Source organism: Miniopterus natalensis, chromosome 1, assembly GCF_054644295.1.
Source record: "Miniopterus natalensis isolate mMinNat1 chromosome 1, mMinNat1.hap1, whole genome shotgun sequence".
Lineage (NCBI taxonomy): Eukaryota > Metazoa > Chordata > Mammalia > Chiroptera > Miniopteridae > Miniopterus > Miniopterus natalensis.
The window spans coordinates 125,739,705-125,765,401 of record NC_142081.1 but is presented as its reverse complement, the minus strand read 5'-3'; the positions used below and the strand labels follow the sequence as shown (position 1 = coordinate 125,765,401).

General features: G+C 43.2%; 1 protein-coding gene across 1 annotated transcript in view; it reads left to right on the top strand.

Annotated features, from left to right (window-relative positions):
* Positions 1 to 25,697, top strand: part of APBB1IP (amyloid beta precursor protein binding family B member 1 interacting protein) — a 96,667-nt gene that overhangs the window by 47,148 nt on the left and 23,822 nt on the right. Inside the window, exons 5-9 of the mRNA XM_087825668.1 lie at positions 171 to 248; positions 6,180 to 6,339; positions 7,435 to 7,556; positions 19,768 to 19,851; positions 22,143 to 22,286. Coding sequence (XP_087681794.1) covers positions 171 to 248; positions 6,180 to 6,339; positions 7,435 to 7,556; positions 19,768 to 19,851; positions 22,143 to 22,286 — 588 coding nt within the window. The remainder of the gene's footprint in view (positions 1 to 170; positions 249 to 6,179; positions 6,340 to 7,434; positions 7,557 to 19,767; positions 19,852 to 22,142; positions 22,287 to 25,697) is intronic.

The window sequence follows — 25,697 nt, the reverse complement described above, 5'->3', positions numbered from 1 at the left end:
TGGAGATTTCTTTTATGGTCACTTAATTCTGAAAATCGATCATGCAAAATTTGCTGCCTTATAATACAACCTTTTGCTAACGTAAAGTAACTAAGACACTAACAACGGCACAGGTGTTTACTAGCTGGTAGTCTTTAATGGGCTGCGTTGAATGTCTTACCATTTTACAGGAGGAAGAAGAAGCCCAGGCGAAGGCTGATAAAATTAAGCTGGCATTGGAAAAACTGAAAGAGGCCAAGGTCAAGAAGGTAAACTATGGATCACTTTTGCATGGGGAAGTTAAATTAATGAGTTTTTATTATACTTGTTTATTAAAAATACAATGTCAAGTGGTACTTTCCAAATAATTGTAATTTTTTCAATTTAAGGACAAAGATAAATTATATAGGTATTCTTTCTATGACATCAGTTAGCTCATTTATGTTAGTATACGGCTGGAAGTTTTCCAGTCTCTATACCCAGGGTTCCCTCACACCCAAGGAGCCCTCTCTGGTTCTGCTTAGCTGTTAGCTAATAGCAGGTGGCACCACCTTCTGGGCCTGCCTTACTTGGGTGAGAGCTCAGCTTCTGTTGGCCTTGCATCCATCTCAGCATTTCTGTGACCGCTTGTGTGCATTTTTCATATTCCCTGAGGCAGCCTCCGGCCTCGCTGCCTGCCCTGGATGTCCAACTTACCTCCCAGTGTACCAAAGGTTGATCTGCTAGTGCTCTGGTTTCAAAGTTGCATAGGTTTGAGGGATCTCCCCTAACCTAACTCTGTAATTTTACTGTGCATTTTCTGTAGAACATAGGTTTTTCAGGAGTACATATGTTGTATTATAATAGAAACACCTATATTTAACTTTAGTAGAAAGGTATACCTAATTAAAGTTAATAATAGTTAATAAATAAAGAGAAAAATGAAATGCTCTTTGTCTTATTCAACTCCTGAAGCATATCTCTCGCTGAGACTCCTTAAGAGCTTTTCACATATAGTTGGGTGAATCATTCTTTTCATATAGGGCCCTTGACTTTATGTTCATGGCTCTTTGAATAAAGGCATTCAATACATGTTGATAGATATTGAATTAATATTCCATGACTGTCCCTGGATCCAGACTTTTTAAAAAATTTATTGATTTTTAGAGAGAGAGAAAAAAAACACACACATCAATTTGTTGTTCTGCTTACTCACCCATTTATTAGTTGATTCTTGTATGTGACCCAACCTGTGATCAAACCCGCAACCTTGGTGTGTGGGGACGACAACACTCTCACTGAATGAGCTACACAATCAGAACGGGACCCAGACCTTCAGTTTTCTCTTTGAGTCTCCAGATCACCCGGTTCCATGCATCCTGTGACGCCCGGCTCAGTCCAGCTCTCCTCAGCCTGGGCCCTCAGTGCTGCCTGAGCTGTACCGTCCAGTCACTCTCCCACTAACCTCGGAAACTCCTTCTACCTTGTCCCCTCTTAAACCCTCCAGGACCCCCTCCCCCTCCACACCCGCTCAGCTAATGGTGTTGCCGCCCGCTGCACTCACCTGCCTGCCTGCCTGCACCTGTGACACAGAGTCCATAGTCTTTCCTGTTTCTTAGAAACTGTCATGTTTCTAGGACCAGCCTCTCCTCGTGTGCTCCAGTTCCCATCCTCGCTTCTTGTCCCTCTGCTCAAAGCCTCAAGTGGCACTCAGCTCACACAGTAAAGCACACACTCTCACGATGGCCTGAAGCCCCTCTGTGACCTGGCTGCCCTCTGCCTCGCACCACTCCCTCACTCACCCCCTTCTTACTAGCTGGTCTCAAGGCTGCTGCTTAAATGGTCTAGGCACACCCTTGCCCTGCTGCCTGGAAAGCTCTCCCCCAGATTCCAGGGGGTCCTCTCTGTCCCTCTTCTAGGTCTGGTCACCTGCCCAGGGAGGCCTTTCCTATCAGACATCATACACACCCCAGTAACTCCCTGCCCTTCCCAACTTCCTTCTTCTCCTCAATGCTTGTTACCTTCCAACATGGTCTACCTTATTTATTTGTCATATTTACTGCCTACATCTCCTCCTTACCCCCACAGAGGCTCCTCCAGAGATTGTGTGTGCTCTTCACTGATGCATCCCCATCTCGCAGAGCAGGTGCTAGGGAGATAGAGAGGTGAACAAGTCAGGTGAGGTCCCTGCTTGTGGAAAGATAAATTCTAGCAGGAGAGAAAAGTGCCCAAAAGAAAGTAAAGCAGGAAGGAGTGATAGGCCCAACCAAACCTCTGGTTGTTTATAAAATGAGGGCCAGGTTAGATATATTTTCAAGAGGGGAAATGAAAAGAGAAGTTGATTCTTACATGGAAAGGTAGAGCAACTAACACATTCAGTGTGTTTGCTTCAGCTGGAGGTTAAGAGAACAGGGAGGAGAGAGCAGCTGCTTTCCGCTGTGTATCAGAATCCGAGAGAACATGGCCATAATTTACTGGAGGTGAAAAGTAACAGTAACACCAGTCACAGCCTGTCCTGATACAACAAGAAGATGTAAAGCAGAAAAACCATCCTGATCAGTGGAAAGGGAAAATTAAAAGGCCAGCTTGTATATTTGTGCTGATTTCAGACACTCCAAATGTCTGTCTTAAAACAAAAGTCTGTGTGTAGCACAGAACGTTAAGAAAATAACTCACATACTCATACATCAATAAAATGACTAGTATGTGCCCACACATCATCTACACCGGGCTTTTCTCAAGATTATGGAAAACAAGTTATCTCAAGTACTTTGCCCTCCAGTGTTCTGAAATGTACACATCTTGTAGGACAAAGCTTTGGGAACTGGGAACACAATCAGACCCACTTGTTAATTTTGTATCTTTGTTTGTTTTAAAGCTCCTGTAACCCAGGAGAACAACTCCATTTGTAAATTTTATTATAGAAGAAGAAAATATTGCAAATGACTCAGACCTGGGTTATTCTTTCATTTAACAGCTTGCAGAAGAACAAAAAGACTTTCTAAAAACTATAAAATCTTTACTGGAATGCAGCAATTTTCAACCCTTTTCGTCTCCTGGCAAACATAAACGAATTTCTAAACTTCTGGGGCACACCAAAAATACATTTTTTGTCCATCTGACAAATAAATATAGCTATAAGTTTGATTTGTTCACACCAGATGGCTACTGTTGTTTGTGTTGGCTGTTGTCATTTTTTAATTTGACAGCCTAAGGGAAAAGAGGTCAGTGCCCCTAAATAGTCAGGTAGTGCATGTTTTAAAATTCCTGCAGGTCACCAGTTGAAAATCGCCACTGTAATGGATTAGAAAAGGCAAGCTTTTCATTCTTGAACGATTCTACCCTGTATCACATAGTGTAGATATGAAAAGTACTTAGTTTGCTAAATCACATAACTGCGATTTAGCACTGTTATGTGTTGGTGTAGATACTCTTCAGTTTGCAAATGAGATGGAAGGTGTGAAAAATAATAAATATGATTCCTTCTTGCTAAAATCACCAGCCTTCTCTTGTTTTTTTCATTTTCTAAGTTTTATAATTGTGGACATTTATAACTACATGTAGATTAAATTTAGTTTGCAATTTCTGCAAAAAAACAACTTTTCATCATTGTCAAATTATGTGGTTTATTTTTTTCTATATATATAGAGAGAGAGAGAAAAATAGAAGAAAACACCAACATGCCTTATTTTCTCAAGATCTCCTAAGAAAGAATGAAATGTGGTCAAACATCATTAATTTTTCCACCAGGAAGATTAAGTCTTCTAAATCCTATCATTGGCAGTGAGCTGCAAGAACTTTTAAAACATGCCATACCTGACTATTTAGTCAGGGGCATTGACATTTTCCCCCTTCTATTGTCAAATTTAAAAATGACAACAGCCAACACAACAGCCATTCAGTGTGAATTAATCAAAATTATACCTTTTTTGTTTTTTGTCAGATCAGCAAAAAAAAAATTTTTTTTTTGATGTGCTGCAGAATTTTAGAAATTCATTTATGTGTGCCATGAGATGAAAAAAGTTGAAAATCGCTACTTTATAGCAATAATTCTCAGCAGAGAGAAAATAAATCATAGTATAGACCTCTCTTTGAAGAATATCTGTTTTTCCATGCAACCCTCCAGGCCTCATTTTTCTGGTCAGGTGAATGTGTCTTTGGCACTGGCCCTATCATTTTAAATGCATCAAAAGACAACCTTGATAAAAAGCAACTACCCAACTAGAGGTTTCTGGGCTGTAGGTTGGAAAGAAGTATTCTTAGGTAAGCTTGAATTTGAATCATCCCAGGAGCCAGAATTGCACTTTTCCTGCCCTGATGGCTACAGTTTGACTCCTGGAAAGACAAGGCACTACATGAAGCTTCAACTTGTGATCCTTGTGTGCTCTGACCCAGAATTTATGACCACTCACGCCCTTGTTTGCTATCAGTAACTCTGCATAACACTCCAGGGGAACTGCACCTTCTCGGTTGACAACTTGATGTTCTAAAGATCAGATTAGGTGGAAGTGGGACAGGAGGGTAGTTCCTCAACTTGCTCAGAATCTAACCGAAAGTTTTGGGGAAGAAGAAATGTTACCAATTGTATGGCCTCTCTCTCCAGTCCATCTAATCACTTTTTAAAATAATGATAAGTCTCCTTTGTGAATTACCATGACCAACCCTACACAAACTGAATAGGCAGAGCTTATCTTGAGCTATTTCCCTTTTTAAGTTAGAATAGAAATGTAAGCAAGAAGATCAGACCTAGCCAGTTTAGCTCAATGGTTAGAGCATCAGTCTGTGGACTGAAGAGTCCCAGGTTTGATTCTGGCCAAGGGCGTGTATCTCGGTTTCAGACTCCATCCCTGGCCCAGGTCAGGGCTCATGCGAGAGACAACCAGTTGATGTGTCTCTTACATCAATGTTTCTCTTTCTCTCTCTCTCTCTGTTACTCCCCCACCCCCCCTCCTTCCCTTCCACTCTCTGAAAAGCAATGGAAAAAATATGTCAGGTGAGGATTTAAAAAAAAAGAAGAGTACCAGATAGTTCTGGTTTATGATGTTGTTTCCAAGATTTCTCTACTGGGTGTGTGTGGAGTAGCTGCAGGCACCACAGGTTGGAGGTTGGACAGTGATTGTCTGGAAGGAGGAAGGTAGCACCTTCTTCCCCCATTGCACTCAAAGATAGGCCCTAACTTGATTGACTCTGACTAGACTAATTCTCACTTCATTAGGTAGGATCAGTTTAGTAGGCACCTTTCCACTCTTCCTTTTGAAGACTGAACATATACCACCATTATGACCTGTAACACTCATAAATAACAAACTATTGTAATTAAAAATATACTGCAAATACACACATGTCAAAGACAAACCCTGGCTGCATTACTTCATGAATTTTGTTGTATTACATCAGAATCATGGTCTCTCTTGAGGATCAGAAATGGAATAACTTTTATGAGTTGTCTGGGAAAAGCCAGAGAAATCCTATGTCCTTATTGGAGATGAGTAAATGCTGCTCCCACCAAACCCTCCAGGTCTGGAGTGAGGTAACTACCAATTTGACTGTGAACTCAGTGCAGTAGAATTTTTACATACAGAATGAAAAGTCAATTAGATCATTAATTTGCCTGTATGTCTCCTTAATAGCTTCTTTCTCAGTCTACTTTATTTCACTTAATCCACCTCTGATCCCAACCGTGTTCTGCTGAGATACAGCCTGGTTCTCAGGCTCCTCAGAGATGCCATGTCACTGTGCAGTCCCACCTTCAAAGAACGGTAGGCTCGCCAGCTTAGTCTTACTTGTCTTAGAGCTCTTGGGTTACAAGGGACCCAACTCCAGCCAAGCAAAAGAGAATAATTTATTACAAAGATACAGGTGTGGCTTTCAATCAAGAAATGCTCCTGGGCTCCAGGATGAACCTTGAGTAAGTCACAGCCAGATGTCAGGAGAACAGAAAGTCAGCACTTGTCTTCGGCCCCCCTCACCAGAATGCAGTCTCTGAAGGCAGGGCAAGGACTTTGTTTATTGTACGTTTTTCTATTTTTGTGAGTTGGTTTCTCCACCTCTACATTCCTAACTCCTTAAACAAGTGTTCAGAGTGTGAGTTCAAATGGAGTTCATTCGTGGGACACATGCTCGTGTAAATTAGCAGAAGCAATAGCAACTTTGAAACCTTAAATCTTGTGGCCTTCCTCAGTTGCTGACATTCAGTGGCTGCTCTGTGGCTTTATCCTCAGCTGGTTGTCAAGGTGCACATGGATGATAACAGCACGAAGTCTCTGATGGTGGATGAGCGGCAGCTGGTCCGAGACATTCTAGACAACCTTTTTGAGAAAACCCATTGTGACTGCAGTGTGGACTGGTGTCTTTATGAAACATACCCAGAACTACAAATTGGTAAGTCCCACCCCCAGCTCCAGGCTGTTCTCCAAATACCTGTGGGTTTGCTTTAATATGGGTTTTGGTCTACTCAGAAGAGTTTGGTTGAAGGCCATCGAGACTTCCCAGACATCCCCTCCCTTCTGTCAGGTTCAGTTCTTTCCTCTTCATTTCTTTGTGGGGAAGAGACTCAGGTGATAGCAGGTGGCCAGACCTTGGGAAATGTAAGCATTATTACTGTCACTTCTCTAGTGGTTCCTAAGGGAAAGAAAGTGGCAGGATGATGCTTCTTACTGCATGCTTAGTAAGCTGAGCAGATTGTGAGAGGGCCTGGGTATCTGTCTGCTGATGTCTCTTTAGAGTTTGCTTTTTTAACTATAGTGTAGCCGCCTCACATCACTGTCCATTTCCCCTTTCTCCCTCCCAGTTGCTTAATGTCTGATACTTTGTCTACTGAAGAGTCTCTGCCCCAAAGAGAAAGTACTGTTGATAAAAATTGACTTAGAAAAAAAAAAGAAATATTGTCACTTCTCATTCTTAATACCACTCACAGAACAATTGTCTGCCAGGAGAGCTTGGTGGAATATAGCATTGCCTGTGTTAGAAGCTTTTGGTGAGATTTTTTTCTGGAGGAAATAGCCTACAGTGAAAGAACCCCTCGAAGTTTTCTTCAACTCTGAGTCAAACACAAAAACGAAAGCCTTCCTTTATGCTTAGGTCTGGTTCCGATATTGGTGTATTGCTTTTAGAGTTTAAGGAACGATATTTTAGAGTGCTTATTGCATATCTCACAGTTTCATTCACAGTTGTTTAAACCGATTATTGCCTAATTGTCCTCCTTACAGACAGGATGTTCACCTCCACCTGGAACTATTTACAATCAAAAATGTCAATATGAAAAAATGCGATGGCTGGCCATTATTACTATAGTGTAGCTTCATCTGTGATGCTTTTTTTATGGAAAATAAGCTAAACACCTGACACTGGAGAATTAAATAGAACAGGGCTGTTACAATGTGAGATCATGTAAGAAATAGGAGTTTCTAAAAACCTATGTGAAGTATGAGGCAATGTGCTTAACTCAATACTAGCCTGCTTTTCTTGTTTCATCAGAAAGGTTTTTTGAAGACCATGAAAATGTTGTTGAAGTCTTATCAGACTGGACAAGAGACACAGAAAATAAAGTGGTATTTTTGAAGAGAGAGGAAAAATATGCTGTATTTAAAAACCCCCAGGTAAGATAACTTGTATACTGTTAAAGCCATAAAAAAAAAAAGGAGGATTTTTTAAAATTTCACCTGTGGATTAACCACATCACTCACTATCTCACAAAACACCACAAGTATATTCCTTTCAAAGAAACACAAACGCAACTCTTAGGGCCATGTGTAAACTAAGCGCCCCCTGAAAGATCCAGAAAGAAAAGAATTCATTTTGTGTCTTTTCATTCACCACCCAAAACCCATCAATCCTTCGACTGATCCTTCCTCCGTGTCCGTATTTCTCTTTGGCTACATTAACCCATATATCTCGATGCTCTCTGGGTCCTTAACGGTTCATACTTTGAAGGCACTTTTTCCTTTGTTGTTCATATTTGGTGCTTACTGATGCTGGGATCACCAAAAGGAGCACCTGGGAAATGTACAACGTCTGGTGCTTTAGTTGTACAGTCTACGTGATAAAACACAGTGTTCTCCGTGTTTGAAAAAGCTTCCTTCAAGTCATGTCTATGAGGATGTCACAGAAGTCGAGGCCTTTCCCACTGTGGCCCCCAGCCAGCTGTAATTGCATGATGGTCATTAAGTCTTTTCAGGAGGGTCAAAGAATGTTAGACACCCATGAGAGCCTTCCTTGGAGACAGCCAGACACCTTTAGATTTTTCAGGGTAAATAAAACAAGTCTCATTTACTAGAGTCAGAATTAAAGGATACTCTAGAGCAGCTTTCTCACGGGAAGATGCTCTTTCCCCTGGACCGTGCTTTTCTCTAGGGTCTTCCCCAGGTTGCGTGGTGGCAGACCCACAACAAAGCAGTTACATACTGTTGCTTGTGACAAATTGCAAACAATGAGAGTACAAAGTTTTCAAACCATAGCTGCCTTCAATCCCATGCTTTAATGCCTGTATTAGTTAGGGTACCATCTGAGCTAGAAGCGTCTTTCTTTTTCACATACCAGCCCAGACACAGGTTGGAAGGTCTAGTAGAATGGTTCTGCCATCCTGAACACGTGACTTTCATCTCTGGGTCCAAGGCAGCTTTTCCACCTGGCTATTTTCCAGTCTGGGTGAGGGGAGGAAAGGGCCAGGGCAGTGCATCACCAGAGTTCTTACTGGAAAGACCTGGAAATGTCCCTTTTATTTTGCTTATATTCCATTGACCAGAACTGAAGTTACATGGTGAGCTACAAGGGAGGCTGAGAACTGTGGCTTCTCTCTGAACAACTGTTACAGGCACGTCTCCCAGACACCAGAGAGGTGTTGTTGGCACAGCCCCCAGTCAGAGTTGGAGGGAGAGAGCTGTACACTCCTCGATTCTTGTCTTCATGTATGATTGAATTCAAACAAGTGACTCCAGAGAATTGCATTGTGTTGAAGCACATTTATTAAGAAAGTAATTTATGAAGAAAGTAAAGCATGCAAATTTATTACAGGAGCAAAGCGAGTCAATCTGTGTGGCATAAAGCACGGTTGGGCTCTCTCAGCTAATCCGAGGATCAAGCGGGGTGAGGGGCTGGGAGGTGCCTTATATACTTTTCTATCTATAGATTTTAAAAGTCCTCTGCGGAATATCTTGGTACAGATTAATTTTAAAAGTCCCTCTTTTACTATGTGGTGCCTTTCCCGTAATTTTTGAAAAACACCTGGCAATTTTTATCTTTCCAGGCCCAGAGACCACTGGCTTGTCTGTTCGGGGAGTAGGATGAGATAAGACTGCGCTCTTCCTTCCCCTTTCTCCCCGCTCTCTGCTGTCTTTGGAGAGACATTAACCATTTGTTCTCCTTGGTTGGAGGAAGATAAGGACCTGCTGTTTATAAGCTGCCTGCAGGCTGCCAAACTGTTTGGCCTTATTTAATTTTCTTGTTTCGATTTCCCTGTTCCTCCTGCCTTGGAATTTTTCTAGCTTCTTGCTGTCTTGTAACACAACCACACACATAGCTACATTTGGGAAGTTACATTCAGGGCCACCACTTGCACCACTCCTCCGCATTGCGTCTATAAAATAGTGCCTGGCAGTTGTGTGACATGGCTGTACTATTGTTAAATAAGAAGAGGAAAAGGAATGGGTGCTAGTGGCTACCTGCATTTTGCCACAGTGTCTAATGAATTAGTGCGCGAGACATCACTATGCTCTATGAATTTTTAGAAACTAAACATACCCGCTCAGTTACGACCCACATGAGATGCAGAGCATCCGCAGTGCTCCTGCAGCCTCCCTCTGCCCCTTCCCAGCCATTAACCCCTTTACAAAGGTATTCACGATTCTGACCTCTATCACTTTTTCCTTTCTGAACTTTATGTAAAATGGAATCGCATCATAGTCTCTTTTGTGCTTAGCTGTTTTTATCCAGCTTTCATTTGTGTTGTTGCATATAGCAATACTTTATTTTTTTTTTAATGTATGTTTATTGATTTCAGAGAGAGGAAGGGAAAGAGAGAGAGAAAAACATCGATAATGAGAGAGTCATTCGTCGGCTGCCTCTTGCACACCCCCGACTGGGGTCGAGCCCGCAACCCTGGCATGTGCCCTGAGCGGGAATCAAACCATGATTTCCTGGATGCTAGGTCAATGCTCAACCGCTGATCCACACCAGCCAGTCAATTCTTTATTCTTTTTCCTTGCAGTTTAGTATTCCATTGTGTGACTATACCAAAATATGTTTATTCATTGTATTACTGATGGACATTTGATTTGTTGCTAGTTTGGGGCTTTAACAAGTAATGCTGTTGGGAGCATCCTTGCACATGTCTTTGTTGAACACATGTAGACTTTTCTCTTGCATATATAGACCTACGAGTGCAATTGCTGAATCATCACCTAGGCATAGATTTGGCTTTAGAAAATAGTGCCAGGCTGTTTTCCAAAGTAACTCTATGGTTTGCCCTCCCATTAGCATTATATGAGAATTCTTGCTGTTCCAGATGCTTGCCAGTTTGTTTGTTTAGCTGTTCTCTGTGGGTGTGTAGTATTATCTTCTGTGGTTTTAAGTTTAATTTTCCAGTTACCAGCGATTTGAGTACGTTTTCAAGTGTTTACTACTCATTTGAATATCCATTTTTGTGAAGCGTCTGTTCAAGTCCTCTGCCCTGATTCCCAGCTTCACCTCAGGCTCAGAACCTACAGATGCCCTGAGGGGAAATGTGGCTCCAAGAATGTCCAGACACCTCTTTCTAGTTTCTTTCTGTCTTGGATCTTGGTCCTTAGAGTCCTGGTTGCTTCTGCAACTCTCCAAAGCCTTCACACAGATTTTTTGGATCCAGCTTTTTAGCTCTTTTTGTGGAGCTTTGGTCTAACTGCAAGCTACTGTGTCATAGGGGCTGGCAGAAATCTTCCTAATGAATTCTTTTGGATAATAATATGTTCTTTAAAACCAAGTAAGCAGACTCTCTTAATTTACAATCAAATTTAAAGACCAAAATTGAAATGGATGCATTTTTTAAGAGACTGATGTTAAGCACTGCTATTTTCTCAGTGTTTGGTTGAATAATCTATCTTCTGATCAGTACTCTGCATGGCTAGTACTTCAGCATGCTGAGCTTAAGGTGAGAGAGGCGGACTGGGACCATTTTCCAGGTTGTGTTTGCATGAGACACTTCTCCCAGAAATACCCTCCATCTATCTTACCACCTTCTCTTGAAGGTAATAATTTCCTGCAACTTTTTTCTGAATCCTGAAGTTCATTAATTGTATAGATATGCTGTTTGGAAAGTCTTTCAGATGGTACTTCTCCTGAGGTCCTGCAATACTTTGTCATAAGCATGATGTTGGTTTTTCCTGTTCACTCATCCTAGATCAGGGCAAGATCGCTCTATAGTCAGTCTCTGTCTACAGGCTAAGTCTGTGGTCTGCCCTTAGCCCTACTCTGTATGCCTCTGTGCCGTGGATATTTTTTATCTTTAGGCCTAGGGCTTTGTTCTTACAGAAACATGATTTATGGAAAGTAGAGATGATGAGTGAAATGCTATCTGCAGAAGGTAATGATATGATGGAAGATTCTGAAGTCACTGAAAGTAGTCAAAGGTAACGTTTGTTGTATTTTCCGCCATCGCAATGCCTGTCAGAGCTGCTGGAGGCCTGACACCTGGCAGGACTCTCAGTGCCTGGAATAGGTCCCCTCTTCTTAGCTGGCAACAGTGCAAAGGCCAGTGGCATCGGGCTGTTGGTTTACACTAATGTCCCTCTCAGAAACCCAGAATTTCAGGAATAGATGCCAAACTGCCTAAGAATGAAATAGAGATTTTTTTAAAAAAGAACATACTTGAAAAATGGGCCAGAAGTCTTAGGCACAGCAAGGAAAGTTTTTAACCAATTTGGTGTTTCTGCTGTGATTTTATTCCTGACCAAGTTATTTCATACAAATCATATGGTTTTAGCAGGATTTTATTTAGACTGTAAAGAAGCAGAGACAAGGTGGTCAAGAGCCTTGTGAACAGTGTTCAAGATGTTGGCCTTTAACCGGAGGCTCTCAGGGAGCCACTGAAAGATCTGAATATGGGCAAGATCATGTGGCCACACGATGGAGAATGGATTTGGAGGAAGCAAAGTAAAATGGAGAGGTGGTTACAGAAGCCCAGCAAGAGGAGATGGTGATGTACTGGAGGGCAGTGGGAGATGTTTCGGAGGACGAATTTATGGTGGTTGATAGGGAAACGCTGAAGGAGGAGGCAGAGATGACACCACCACTCTGGTTTCAGACGCAGATCCTCACGCCATTTGCTGGGGCAAGAAGCACCAGAAGAGAAAAGGGTCGGCAGGGGAACACTACAGCTAGATTTGAAAAATGCTGAGTTTGTCCCTCTTCCTTCAAAAAATCCCATTTCACCCTCCATAAAATTAGCAGGAAATTTACACAGTTCACTTAAGCATTTTCTTTCAGATGAGAAATATTATATCTCTAAATGTCCTTAGAGACATGCCCCTAAATTTTTCCTTGGGTTGTTTTCCTGTTCTCACAAGATAGTGGAAATCATTCCATTGCTGAGACACTCGTCTAACCTATTGTCAGAATCCAGGGGGGGAAAGAATTGACTGGATTTTTGTCACAGTCCCCATAATCCCCATAGTGAAACTTCTAGAGATAAAGTTTAATGATAGGAACTGACTCATATTAAATATTATTGTTTCTCATTTCCTAAGGTGACAAACCTAGGAACTTATTTTCATGGAAGTTTGTAACAAAAACTACTTGTTATCAAATGCAGGGGAAATAAACTGAGGATCCAGGGAAAGAGGAAAATTACTAGAAACTATTCACTTAATACCTACTACACTGTAGATTGGATGTTTTGTATATGTTAGCTTTAATCTTTAAAACTACGAGAGGTAAGAAGGATATATTGCTATTCCTTCTTTACAGAGGAGAAAACTGAGATTAAAGACAAAGGAGGCCTCTGTCTGGTCTTAAGGCCATCATTGAGGACAATGATGAGCAGTTTTCATAGACTGATTCTTCTGTTCAGAGCTTCCTAGATGGTAGGAATGAAACTGGTGGACCTAGTGACTGTGGAAGGTCTCAGCCAAGATCAATTGTGTACAGCTATCAGGGCGGTACCACTGCGAAGTTACTAAACTGCCACAGTTTCCCACAGTGAGAAGAGATTGACCCAAGAGGCCCAGATCAGAGTAAGCCCACATTTATTATTCTCTCTATATAGAAGTATGTGCAAGAGCATGGCCCAAGTCACCATCCCTGGAGAGCCATGTGCTGCTATCTAACAGTCACATGGTTTTACATGGCAAACGACGTCCTCTGTGCCCTTAGGGAACAAGCGTGCCTGTTCTCATAGGTTTGCACATGTAGACCCCTAGTGTGCTTGAGAGTTCAGATTCTGACTTTCTCCTTGACATCTGCGCTCACAATGCCAAGGTCAGTCTGTTCTTGGCTAGCCTGAGCCTGTTTGATGTCTAAAGGATGGGTTAGCATTTGCAGCTTGACTGAGAAAGAGCTTATCTGACCCAGAGTATCAGTTCTTTTGGAAAGTTACCAAACTATATAAAACTTAATTTCATGTTTAACATTCCAATATTGAATCTTTAATACTTAATGGAAGTCTTTTACGCATTACTTATCTCAGGGATAGGTCTGAGAGAAGACAGTAAAATGAATGCCAAGAGAGGCTTTGAGCTCAATGATCAGAAACGAGCCGGGAGGGAATTGCACACATCAGCGGTGTGCTCGTGCCGGCACACATGTGAGGCACCCATTTCCGTGATGACTGGAAAAGTAATGTTGCTCACCTGGGTCTCGGGTGTCACCTGCTGACTTGGCGGGGGGGGGGGGGGGCTTTGGCATGCTTTCTGACAACTTAAACTCAGCTTCTGCATTTGAACAACTGGTACTGCTGTGCGCACATTCCCCCTCCCCAACCCCCCCCCCCCCGCAGGATCAAATCCAGCATGAAAACTGCTCACTACATGGTGACATTATGGGTAGAAGTAAAGTGGTTTGAGCCCACCTGAAGTTCAGCAGTCATGTCTAATAAATTTATGGAGAGAAACTAGTTCTGCAAATTTGTGGACCCAGAGATGCTTAACTAAGAAGGAATTCCACCAGGAGTTTATAACAGATCGCTCTATTTTAAAGTGAGGAAACACAGCAATGAATTCGCATACTGGTTGCTATTGGGCCCTATTCCATTAAAAAGAGACTTATCAGCTCTTTGAGACACTCATTGTTTTAGCTTCATCCCCAAGAGGCAGGAACTGCGTATGAGCCTGACTGCGGAGTCCTGATGAGGATCCAGGACAATTAGTGGTCCTTCAGAGCCATTGCTGAAGTCTGAGGGCACAGACGCTGCCACAAACTGCCACTGGGGATCGCTTGGTTGTGATAGAAACGGCCCCAATTAGAAATTTTTTCGAAGTGGTTATTGAAAAGAGACAGACAAGTGAAAGACAGGAAGCATGACCGGGACTTTCAGGGGCTGGAGCTGGATGGGGAACATTGTGGGGACCACAGCCAGCAGCATCTTGACCCCGGCCCTCCCTCGGGCCTCTTCTCCCTCTATCACTCGGCCCCTCGACAAGCTCAGTCCTTCCTCTCCCTCTCGGCAGACCCCCGATTCTGCTCACTTCCCACATAGAGACTCAAGTGGTGGCTCCTCTGTGAATGGACAAACTCCTGTGCTTGATGTCCCCTAGGAGAAGTTCGAAAAACTCTGTAGTGCCGCACGCATTCGTATGTTGGCATATACAATTTTCAACACAAGTTTAAATAAGTGCAAAAAATGCAGTGTGCAGCATATTATAAATTTTGGCATTTTACAAAGTTATCCAATGAAAACTAACTACAGTTCCATGGCAGTTTGATTCCCACCAGCATCCATTCAACGGTTTTTAAAAAATATGTTTTATATTTTAGAGCAGCTTTGGTTTCACGGGAAGCAGGGGAGTGGCTGGCTGAGGGTCCAAACAGGGACCTTCTAAAAGCGTGGTGTCAGACACGGGCCCCTCTTACCCGGGTGGCACTGCCTCTTTTGGGTAAACTGTGTTGGGGCAGTAGAACCTTACTACCCTAATAAAAGCAACTTTATTCAAGAAGCAGCTTCGTTTCTCAGCCTGGAAAGTTCTCCTTGCCAGCTGATTCTTCGCAGCTGGTCTGCTCCTAACACAGGGCCAGGTGTTCACATGGCAGTCAGCTGTAACCTAAAGGGTTTCATTTTCCTGGCTGTGCTGGCATGTAGCCCTGCTGTGCAAAGACCAGTGTCGTTGCCTGAAACCCCAAACAGTCCTAAGGACTGAGGACTGTGTCTGGAGAGGGAGCAGCACTCCAGTGTTCACATTAGCCATTCGTCACTAGAGGCCAGAAGAATATGGTTTTCAGGAAAGGTATTGGTAAAATCAATCAACTTCAGGTTGCTTGCTTACTGTATTGCTTTTTATCTCTTTTAGTAACATCTTTTATTTTCCTGACTTCAAATATAATATCAATGTATTGTGTTTAAAAAGTTGAAAAACGAGAGAGGAAATTTCAATCATCCATAATGCCCCACTGATATTTTAGGCAATTTCCATTCCTTCGTTTGTTCCGTTTCTTAACTGAACTTTGGTGGTGGTTGTGGTTTATTGTTGGCTGCTCGAGGAAGGAGCGGAGAGAGAACACAACTTCATTCCTCCCCTCAGGTGCAGAAGGGCTCCAGCCACTGGGAGACACCTCAGGGCCATCTTTCCTCCGTTCCTTTCCCACCTCCCTCTCCCACCAAGGCTCATCCGTACCACCCAGGGCCAGGCCCAGCTGGGAGAGAAGTCCTACAGTAATCACATTTATGGTCCCCAGGATGGCTACTGTTTTAAAGCAGAGTCAGCCCTTGGCTTCAGCGCAGAGATCCTTTCACCAGCCAGCGTGGGTGTGTGTATTAGCCAGTGTTTGATGCATAAAAGCAGCCTCAGGATCCCAGTGACTTACAGCAACAGATATTTCCCCTCTCCTGTTTCTGCGGGTCAGCTGTCCTTGGCTCCAGATTGCAGTGAGATTCAGGTAGTTCCACAGGCCTCTTCTGGTCCTCGGCCCGGCAGGTGCTTGTGACACAGCCTCATGGTGAATGGCGCGGGCAGGAGCGTGAGTGGAAACACGCCACCGTCCTCTGCTCACAGTGGGTGCACCGACCCTTCCACCTGCATGCTGTCGGCCAAGCGAGTCAGGGGGCCAAACCCGGCCTAAGTGGGACAAGGAAGGAAGCCCTGCCCATCCCAGGGAGGCCCTGCCCAGGCCCCTGACCAGGGCAGCGGGAAAGGCGGGAAGAATGGGGAGCCGTGGGCTGCATTTGTCGCGTGGGCTGTATGAATCCCCAGCTCCAGCCAGACCAGCTGTTCACTGGTGGTCCACAGAGACCCGATGTTTAACTACCTCTGGCCTTTGAACATGATTTTCTTCCTGCCTCAAATGCTCTCCTTTCTCCTTTATTCCTATGTGAATATTGAACATCTTTCAAGATCTAAGTCAGATTTTTACCTCCTCTGTAAAGTCTTCCTTGACCATAGTGATTTCTTCCTCTCTCAAAACCTATCGATTTGGCTCATTTTGAATTTACACAGTATCTTCTATAGCTCCCCCCATCTATAAATACATACAGGGGTGGTTAATCATAATAATTAGAGACAATAATTAATAAATAAGCAATGCAAGAATAAACTTTTGTGTCGCCCAGTCGGGTGTGGCTCAGCAGCTGAGCATCAACCTAGGATCCAGGTGATCGGGGTTCGATTCCCGGTCAGGGCTCATGCCCTGGTTGCGGGCCAGGCAGCCGATCAGTGACTCTCTCATTGCTGATGTTTCTATCTCTCTCTCCCCCTCCTTTCCGCTCTCTGAAATCAATAAAGATATGTTTTTAAAAAAGAAAAAGAATAAACTTTTGTGTACTCACACTGTAAACCTGCTTTTGCCAACCCCTGCATGTAGTCATCTGTCCACCTTTCTATCTATTTATACTTATCTTCTCAATGTGATAGAAAGCTTCTTAAGAACAGAGATATTTTATGTGTAAAGGGTGCTCACAAATATTTGTTCTTGGACTGACAACTGTTTGCTTGATTTACTCTTTATTCCAAAAAGTTGGCATCTGAGTAAGTAACGTATTTCTTCTGTTTCTTTCCTGTCCAGCTGTCCCAAATCTTGAATTTTCAGAAACTATAAGAAAAGAGATCAGGCCATGATTGAAAGTCTCATTTCCCGTTTTATGATTCTCTTATTATTCATCGGGTTTTCCAGAGTCTCTTTTGCGACAGATAAGGAATTAACTTCTGAGTCCAGCTGTTCGCCACAGAGCAGCTCCAAGTGAGTTGGCTGACCTCGTGCCAGGTGGAATCCCTGGCCCAAAGGCAACCAGTCCTTTCTAGGGACCACCCCTCCCGATCTCCAGCTCAGATTTACTTTGTGTTTTTGCATTTTTCATCAAAACAAAAGTACAGTGTAGCACTGTCACTTGGAAGGGAGGGAGTTATTCAGAAGCTGAAAAAAGAGAGAGGGATCTCAGAGAAAGATGTGGCTGCAGATCCCCATCCTATTCAGTGGGGCCCGTCACAGTTGAGAAAGGCCCTTACCTGTCCCTGCTGAGGGTGACACGCACTCTCCTTTTCCCAGATGGTGGTCACAAGCAAGCACATGCTGTGGAGTCTTCCTCAAGTTCTCTTTTCAGCCTTTCAACTCGAACATGATTCGCATTTCTAGGACCCCCACGCAAGATGTGCTTGCCAGTGGCCCTCTTTGAATTTATTCCTGTGACTAGGTCATCTCAGTTGTTTATTGCGGTAAAACGTACATAACACAGAATTTACCATTTTAATCACTTGTAGGTGTGCAGTCAGTGGCATTAAGTACACCCACACTGTCGTGCTGGGTTTTTTCCTGTGGGATTTAGAGCAGAGAAAAATTATGAAAAAACTCAAAGCTCTCGCACTGACTGGCCTTGAGCAAACTCCTTAATCCTCCCGCTTCCTGGTCTTTAAAATAGCAATGGCGCCGATCTTATGTGGTTCTTAAATGGATGCAGTGAAAAGCATACCTGTAAGGCCTTAGTGTAGCGTTCTGGCAGGTAGTACACGTTACCTGTCAGGGCTAGGCATAGTCTTCAAGCAAGCATGTAAAATTAAAATAGTTTCTGACCTCTTTAAAAAATTACACTAATTCACAATATGCTATCCTTCTAAATAGCAAGTAAATAAAAGACTTGAAAACATATTAAAAGATAATTCAATAAGAATTATAGAAGGAATTGTACTTGACCTTTTCCCTCTGTTTAAGTTAGCAAGTCACCCTTCTTTTGCATGATATGTTTAGGAGATGCCCTAATCCTGCAAATTTTACTTGCAGTTTGCTTCCTTACTTTGTCCAGTATACATTCTGTTCTCAAACTCCAGTATGAATAAAAATCATCCAGGGACAATGTTGGAATGCAGATTTCCAGGTGCATGCCCCACAGATTTCAGTTCAGTGTGTTGGGAGCCTGGGGTCCAAGGGGGATCAGGGATCACACATGCAGAAACACTCCTCTGGTACAAGTAAGCTTCTGTGTCTATATTCAGGAGGGTCCTTAATTTATTCAGTGTGCTCCAGAGGTATATGTTCTAGTTTTAATACATTTTTTCATGCATTATTTTATAAAACTCTACATTTTCACGTAAAAATCCTCAGCTATGACAGCGGTCACTCATACAATCACTTTGTATATTGACACTTCAGCTTTACTGGTGATGCAAAACTTGGCCCTTGGATGCTCATGAATTTTGGGGGGAATTTATGCATTTAACATTTAGTTTCAGCCACCTCATTGATATTCAGAATCAACAAGATATGCTACATAAATTTATACCAACTCTGCTTAGAGAACATGCACCCATTTAGGAGTGCCATGGTCTTCCCTGCCTTGGTTAGGCTGGCTCTCCTTCAAGAAATGCCCTTTCTGCCCTAGCCAATTTGGCTCAGCAGTTAGAGTATTGGCCCACGCACTGAAGGGTTGGGCTTCGATTTGGGCCAAGGGCATGTACCTCGGTTTCAGGCTCGATCCCCGGCCCCGCCTGGTCAGAGCATGTGCAGGAGACAACCAATCGATGTCTCTTTCACACTGATGTTTCCCTCTCTCTCTTCCCCACTCTCTCTGAAAAACCAATGGAAAAAATATCCTCGAGTGAGGATTGAAAAAAAATGGAATGCCCTTTCCACTTCTGTCTGTCCTTGGGAGTTGCCAAGCAGCCCCTCTGTGTTGTGATTGACCCACCAGTTTTTTTAAAATTAAAATTAGTTGCCAACATTTATAAAATTCCAGACTTCAGGCCTCTCTTGATAAGCCAGAACCTTGAGTCCACAGGGCCTTGGAATCCTACATGGTGTCCACCAGCCAGAGCAGCCCCCTTCTCAGGCAGGGGACATGCGTTCCACCTTCACTCCAGCCCCAGGCTCTTCCCAGTGCATTAGGGCCTCCCAGCATCCAGCATTTCCACGTGTTCTAGACCATGGAATTACAATCAGATGATGTCGTAGCCTTTGCCAGTGTTTTCGATCTTATGTTTGTTTCCTCATTGATGGTGCACTTGGGAGAAAGAGAAGGTTTACTTAGCCCAGTTATGTGGCCGTCAGCACTCGTGAGGCCCTCGGGAAGCACTTGGTTGGCAGCATTCGCTGTGGTTCCCAGTTGACTTGCTACAGGTGCATCTCTCTCCAGCCAGACCGTGAGTTCCTGCAGTGGCTGGTGTGGTGATGAAGACTAACTGATCTAACTTCTAATATTTTATTTAGAATTTTTACCTGGATAACAAAGGAAAAAAAGAAAGCAAGGAAAAAAGTGAGATGAATGCTAAGAACAAGGAATGCTTACTTGAGGTAAGTTTAATTTTGCAGAATAGAAGAAAAAGAGGATGTTCATTGTATCTATTTTTAAATTATTTGCTTCTCAGAACAATGGGTGATTCTGAGACACACTGAAATGTTAACTTGGGGTTTTTAAATCACATTATTACTAAATTATAGCTATTTAGATAATTAAATTGGCTCTTTGAGTCACTTGTTTAAAAGTATGGCTTTAGACAGTATATTTTCCTCTTTATGAAGTTAGATTAGTAATTCTTAACTAAAAGACCTATGAATCTGCATAAAACTCATCTCCTTAGGATTCATTGTTTAAGTGTTCCACAGAAGTCAAATGTCAGGATTTCCAAATCTGCTTTACAGTGAATTCTAAGGTGCTCTCCCAGCAGCCAGGTGTGGTAGGAAATCAAAGGTTTGGAGTTTGAGACCTGATACAAAGTTGGCTCTGCCTGTTGATGTTCCTGTGTTATTGGGCAAGTCCAAGAACCTTGGTCTCCAGGATCTTACTGAATTATTTCACAGACCCAGGGAGGTGGTGGAAGTACAGTGTGTCCATTACTGTACAGACATCTGCGATTATCACCATAGGGCTGTCTTCTGGAAGTTCATGTAATGGTTGATTTTTTGAAATTCCTAGTGAATTTTCACATAGTAGCTATGCTGTGAATCCAGGCTCTGTTCAGTGTGTAATGTAGATGAACGCCAGGTCACAGTCTCAAATGGGCAGGCATGCTGGAGCCCCAGACAGGTTTTCTTTGTCCTTGACAACCTTTTCCCGAGTTAGTAGATTTTGGATTTCACTTGATAAAACACAAGACCTGGTGATGCCCTGGCCCACATTCCCACCTGGAGTCAGTGTGCTGACGCTGAAGAGCACTGTCTCCCATGCACCAGGGTCTTTCCCAGGTTCCCGCACATGTTTCCATTACCTCCAGGCCTCGCAGCTCTGTATCAGTGGATCAGACCCCAGAACCTTGCTGCCATGCCCAAGGTCCCACATTACAAGTTCTGGTTCTTGGGGACAAGATCACAGTGGACATTTCCCAGGGAGGCCCAATAGTGGGAATGGGGAGGTTCTTTCTGCATTTGCCAGACTCCAGGTTGAGTTGAGGAAGATAAGGCTCCAGGTGTCCCCAGCAGCAAGGAGATTGGAGTTCTGAGCACACATACGTAGTAGTCAACACAGGCAGATGTGGAGGGCTGTGAGTAGTTTCCCCACACAGCCATTTGTTTTCAATCAGTGCTTATACATCGGCTACTGTAAGTCCGGGACTGGTTATGCTTGATGTATACAGTTGCCTAAAGCATTCTTGTTAGAGGACTTCAGCAGTGTTTTAAAAGCTTGGATGTGAACACAAATACAAAGCATGTTCTGCTCTGAAAAACGAGCACTATGCAGCTTTCTAATTTGGCCCAAAAACCTGACTGAATTTAAGAGATATTGACAAGACAACTAGTACTAGCTAAATTTGGAGGAAACTAGAGGGAATGTGAACAGAAAAATGTACCTCAATTCCACTACGTATAAATTTACTTGAAGGATACAAAATTAGAAGTTATTCTACCTCTATGAGACTGAATGAAAGGAGGTTGAGAGTTATAATAGAAAGCAAAAAATAAGTTTGAGTATTTGAACTGGAAGATGGAATAATATGCAATTTTACTACATTGCTTTTTAAAAGAAATTTACTAAGAACTGTAAATCTATGCAAGTTTTGACCTTTGAAAATCTACATCTAGAAAAATGTACTTAGGCAGTATCCTTTCAGACATCATAGTATTAATAAGCCTTCTTCATTCTTTGATAAGAAAACCATCCCAAGTTATTAACGTACACATATTTGATGTATAGAATTATACATTGTAATTTTTCTATTTCCTAGCAGTGAAATAGTAATCTTTTTTGCTTACAGGAAAAGTAATAATTTTTTAATTTGCCAACTTATAAGAATAATAGCCTTTAGTACTTTTCTTATCATATACCAAAATTTTACTCACAACCTTCTTTATGAGGTAGGAACTATTATTACTCCATTTTTGCAAGTAAAGAAACTGAGGTTTAGTGACTTGCCCACTGTCATAGAGCTAAGTGGTCAAGAAGCCTTGAAGTCTAACTCAGGAGCCAGGACTCAAGCACCATGGAATTCTCCTCTTTAGGCAAAAAGAAGGCAATACAAACATACTTTCAATCAGAATTGTAGACAGAAATGACTTAGTTTAAAGGCTAGTTTGCCACAGTTTGTTTAAATGTGAACAAAATGTGTTTTATCTTTCATGTGTTTATACAATTGGAATCTCAATTTCAGGAAAGTTTCTGCGGAACATCCATCATTGTGCCAGAACTTGAAGGAGCTCTCTATTTGAAAGAAGATGGAAAGAAATCCTGGAAAAGGCGCTATTTTCTTTTACGAGCTTCTGGAATTTATTACGTACCCAAAGGAAAGACTAAGGTCAGAAAGGGGGGAAAAATAGCAAAAAAAAAAATTTCATGAAAGTGAAACTAAAGAAATACTCAGGTGGCAATTTAAATACACTCTCTTTGTTGTGAGAGTGATATTATTACAATGTTCATACAAATACATACCCGATTGGGACAGAATCACAGGATTCCTTCTGTAATTTTTCCTGCAGCTCTCTCTCGAAGGTGAAGAATTTTATGTGTTTTAAAATCAGGTTTCAAAAATTATGGCCAAAGCATTTTTCTAGAGATTAATTTGTTTCTTCATATATTTATTCCTGAGGACTTTTCCCCCTGTATTTATTCTCTTGATCTATAGTCATTATAGTAAAACTTTTATCTAGAATCAAAGAGGTATTAGAAGTCTTGATAGATTTTCATTTAGATTTTAGCCCTGATCCTCTGAACATTGGAGTTGTATTCTGAGGTGTACTATATGCATTTTCACATGTAATTTAGCAGAGTACCTTAGATGTCAATTTAACTCTCCTTGGTGATTCAGGGTTAGTGCCTCAAATCTACAAGCAGACAGTAAGTTTTTCCTTGAAATGTAATTTTAACTCTCATTCTGACCATTAGCTTTTTCTTCTCTTTCTTTCTTTTTTTTTTTTACTTTTTAAATTTATCTTTATTGTTGAGAGTATTAGAGGTATACAATTTTTCCCCCCCAATTGACCCCCTACACTTCCCTCCCGCCCCCTTCCCAGGCCTTCACCCCGTTATTAACTGTGTCCATGGGTTATACATATAACTTCTTTGGTTAATCTCTTCCCACCGTCCACTCCCCTTCCCTCTTTCCTCTGAAATATGATCGTCCATTGCATGCGTCAATGTCTCTGTATCTATTTAGTTTGTCAGATTCTTTTTTTCATTAGCTTCTTCTTAGAGAAGACCCTTCAACATTTCCTGTAGTGCTGGTTTGGTGGTGATGAACTCCCTTAGCTTTTCCTTGTCTGAGAAGCTCTTTATTTGACCTTCAATTCTAAATGATAGCTTTGCTGGGTAGAGCAATCTTGGTTGTAGTTCCATGTTTTTCATCACTTTGAATATTTCTTGCCACTCCCTTCTGGCCTGCAAAGTTTCTGTTGAGAAATCAGCTGACAGTCGTATGGGGGCTCCCTTGTAGGTAACTAACTGCTTTTCTCTTGCTGCTTTTAAGATTCTCTCTTTGTCTTTAACCTTTGGCATTTTAATTATGATGTGTCTTGCTGTGGGCCTCTTTGGGTTCCTCGTCTTTGGGACCCTCTGTGCTTCCTGGACTTGTAAGTCGATTTCTTTCCCCAGGTAGAGGAAGTTTTCTGTAATTATTTTTTCAAATAGATTTTCAATTTCTTGGTGTCTTTCTTCCTCTTCTGGCACCCCAATAATATGAATGTTGGGCTTCTTGAAGTTGTCCCAGAGGCTCCTTATACTATTTTCATATTTCTGGATTCCTTTTTCTTTTTGCTCTTCTGGTTGGGGGTTTTTTGTTTCCTCATGTTCCAAATTGCTGATTTGATTCTCAGTGTCCTCTACTCTGCTGTTGATTCCCTGTAAATTATTCTTCATTTCAGTTCCTGTAGCCTTCATTTTAAATTGGTGCTTTATTATGTTATCGATTTTCTCAGTTATTTCCCTAACAGTCTGCTTAAACATCCTTATAACCAAAATTCTGAACTCTCTATCTGTTAGCTTGCTTGGATCTATTTCATTTAGTTCCTCTTCTAGAGATTTCTTCTGTTCTTTCCTTTGTGACATGTTCCTTTGCCTCCGCATTTTGACTGCTTTCAGGTGTTTGTTTCTATGTAGTAGGTAGAGCTGCTATGTCTCCTGGAATTGGTAGAGCGGCTTTGTGTAGTAGGTGTCCTTTAGGGTCCAATGGCTCAGCCTCCCCAGCCACCTGAGCTGGGCATTCTAGGCGCTCCCCTGTGTGGGCTGTGTGCACTGTCCTGTTGTAGTTGAGCCTTGGTTGCTGTTGGCTTCCCTGGGAGGAACTGACCCCCAGGCCAATGAGCTGTGAGGACCAGCTGCAACTACAGAGAGCTGCTGTGCTGGAGACACCCTTATGGATCAGGATTTACTTCCGTGGAGCTTTGGTGTTCACCAAGTGCACCCCTTGAGTGTCACTCGTGGAAGTGGTAGGGTTGTAGTCCAGCGTGGTAGAGTCTAATAACCAGGTGCACTGTCTCTGGGGCCTCCTGGGAGGTGCAGAGTCAGCCTGTACCAGTGCCTTGCCCAGGGCCACCCAGCATGAGCTACACAGCAAACCGTAGTTGGCTGCTACTTGTGCTGGGCTTGGAGGTGTCCAGGAGAGGACAAGCTATGAGCCAATGCAGGCTGCCACTAGTGCCAGGCCTGGGGCCACTTATCAAGCTGTATGGGGCATGCTGCTGCTTGTTTGAGATATTTTAGGAAAGTCCCAAACATGAGGCTGTAGAGGCCACTTGAATAGAAAGGCCTCTGGAGATGGCCTGGATGAGCTGCAGGTGGGGAGGGGCGTGGCCTCCGGGAATCACAGGGCGGGGCCTCCAGGATCATGGGGCGGGGCCAAAGGTGTGATGCGCTGGCGATTCAAATATGGCGCCTGCCTGCCGACTGTGCTGGGAGGACTCGCCAAAGAGCAACGGCCTCTGCCAGCTCTTCTTCCTGGGAGGAAGCTGCCCCTCCACCTCTCTCCCTGACTTCAGGCAGGTTAGTTCCTCCCCAAGTGTCCCAGGTCCTTTCAGGCCACTGCCCGGCGCTGGGCTCAGAGGGAGCGCGTCCGAGTGAGTCCGTGCTTGGGCCCTTTGAGAGGAGCTGCTGGGGCTCCCCCAGCCTCCATGACCCTCAGGGACAGTCCCCACTGGTTTCACAGCCCAGAGTTGTGGGGACGTATCTTCCCGGCCTGGAGCCCTGGGCTGGGGGCTGCTGTGGGGCTGGGACCCCTCCCTCCTCTGGGAAATCTCCGCGGCCGAGATTCCCTTCCGGGTTTCGACCGCGACACCGGGTGTGGGCCTGCAGCACATCTTTGTGATTCAGCCCCGATCCGCCCGCGTCTCCGCCCCTCCTACGGGTCTCGGTGCTTCTTCAGCTCCCTGGTTGTGGGGCTTCTGTTCAGCCAGGTGTCAGGAGGCTCTGAGGGATGGTGGTTCTGTATTTTAGTTGTAATTTTGATGTGGTTGAGGGAGGCGGCGGGTGCAGCTGTCACCTACGCGCCATCTTGTTGTTCCGCCCCTGACCATTAGCTTTTTCAAAGGCCCTTCCTAGAGGCTCAGGGCATTTCCATCTTTTGTTTACCTTTTAAAAACTTTAGAATATTTCTCTCATCTATATCTGGGGAAAGCAGAAACATTTCGCCTTCACTGTCCAGTCCCGGGCACCACCAAATGGCATATTTACAAATTACGGGCTTCCGATAGGCTTGCCCCACAGCCCCATGCAGGTG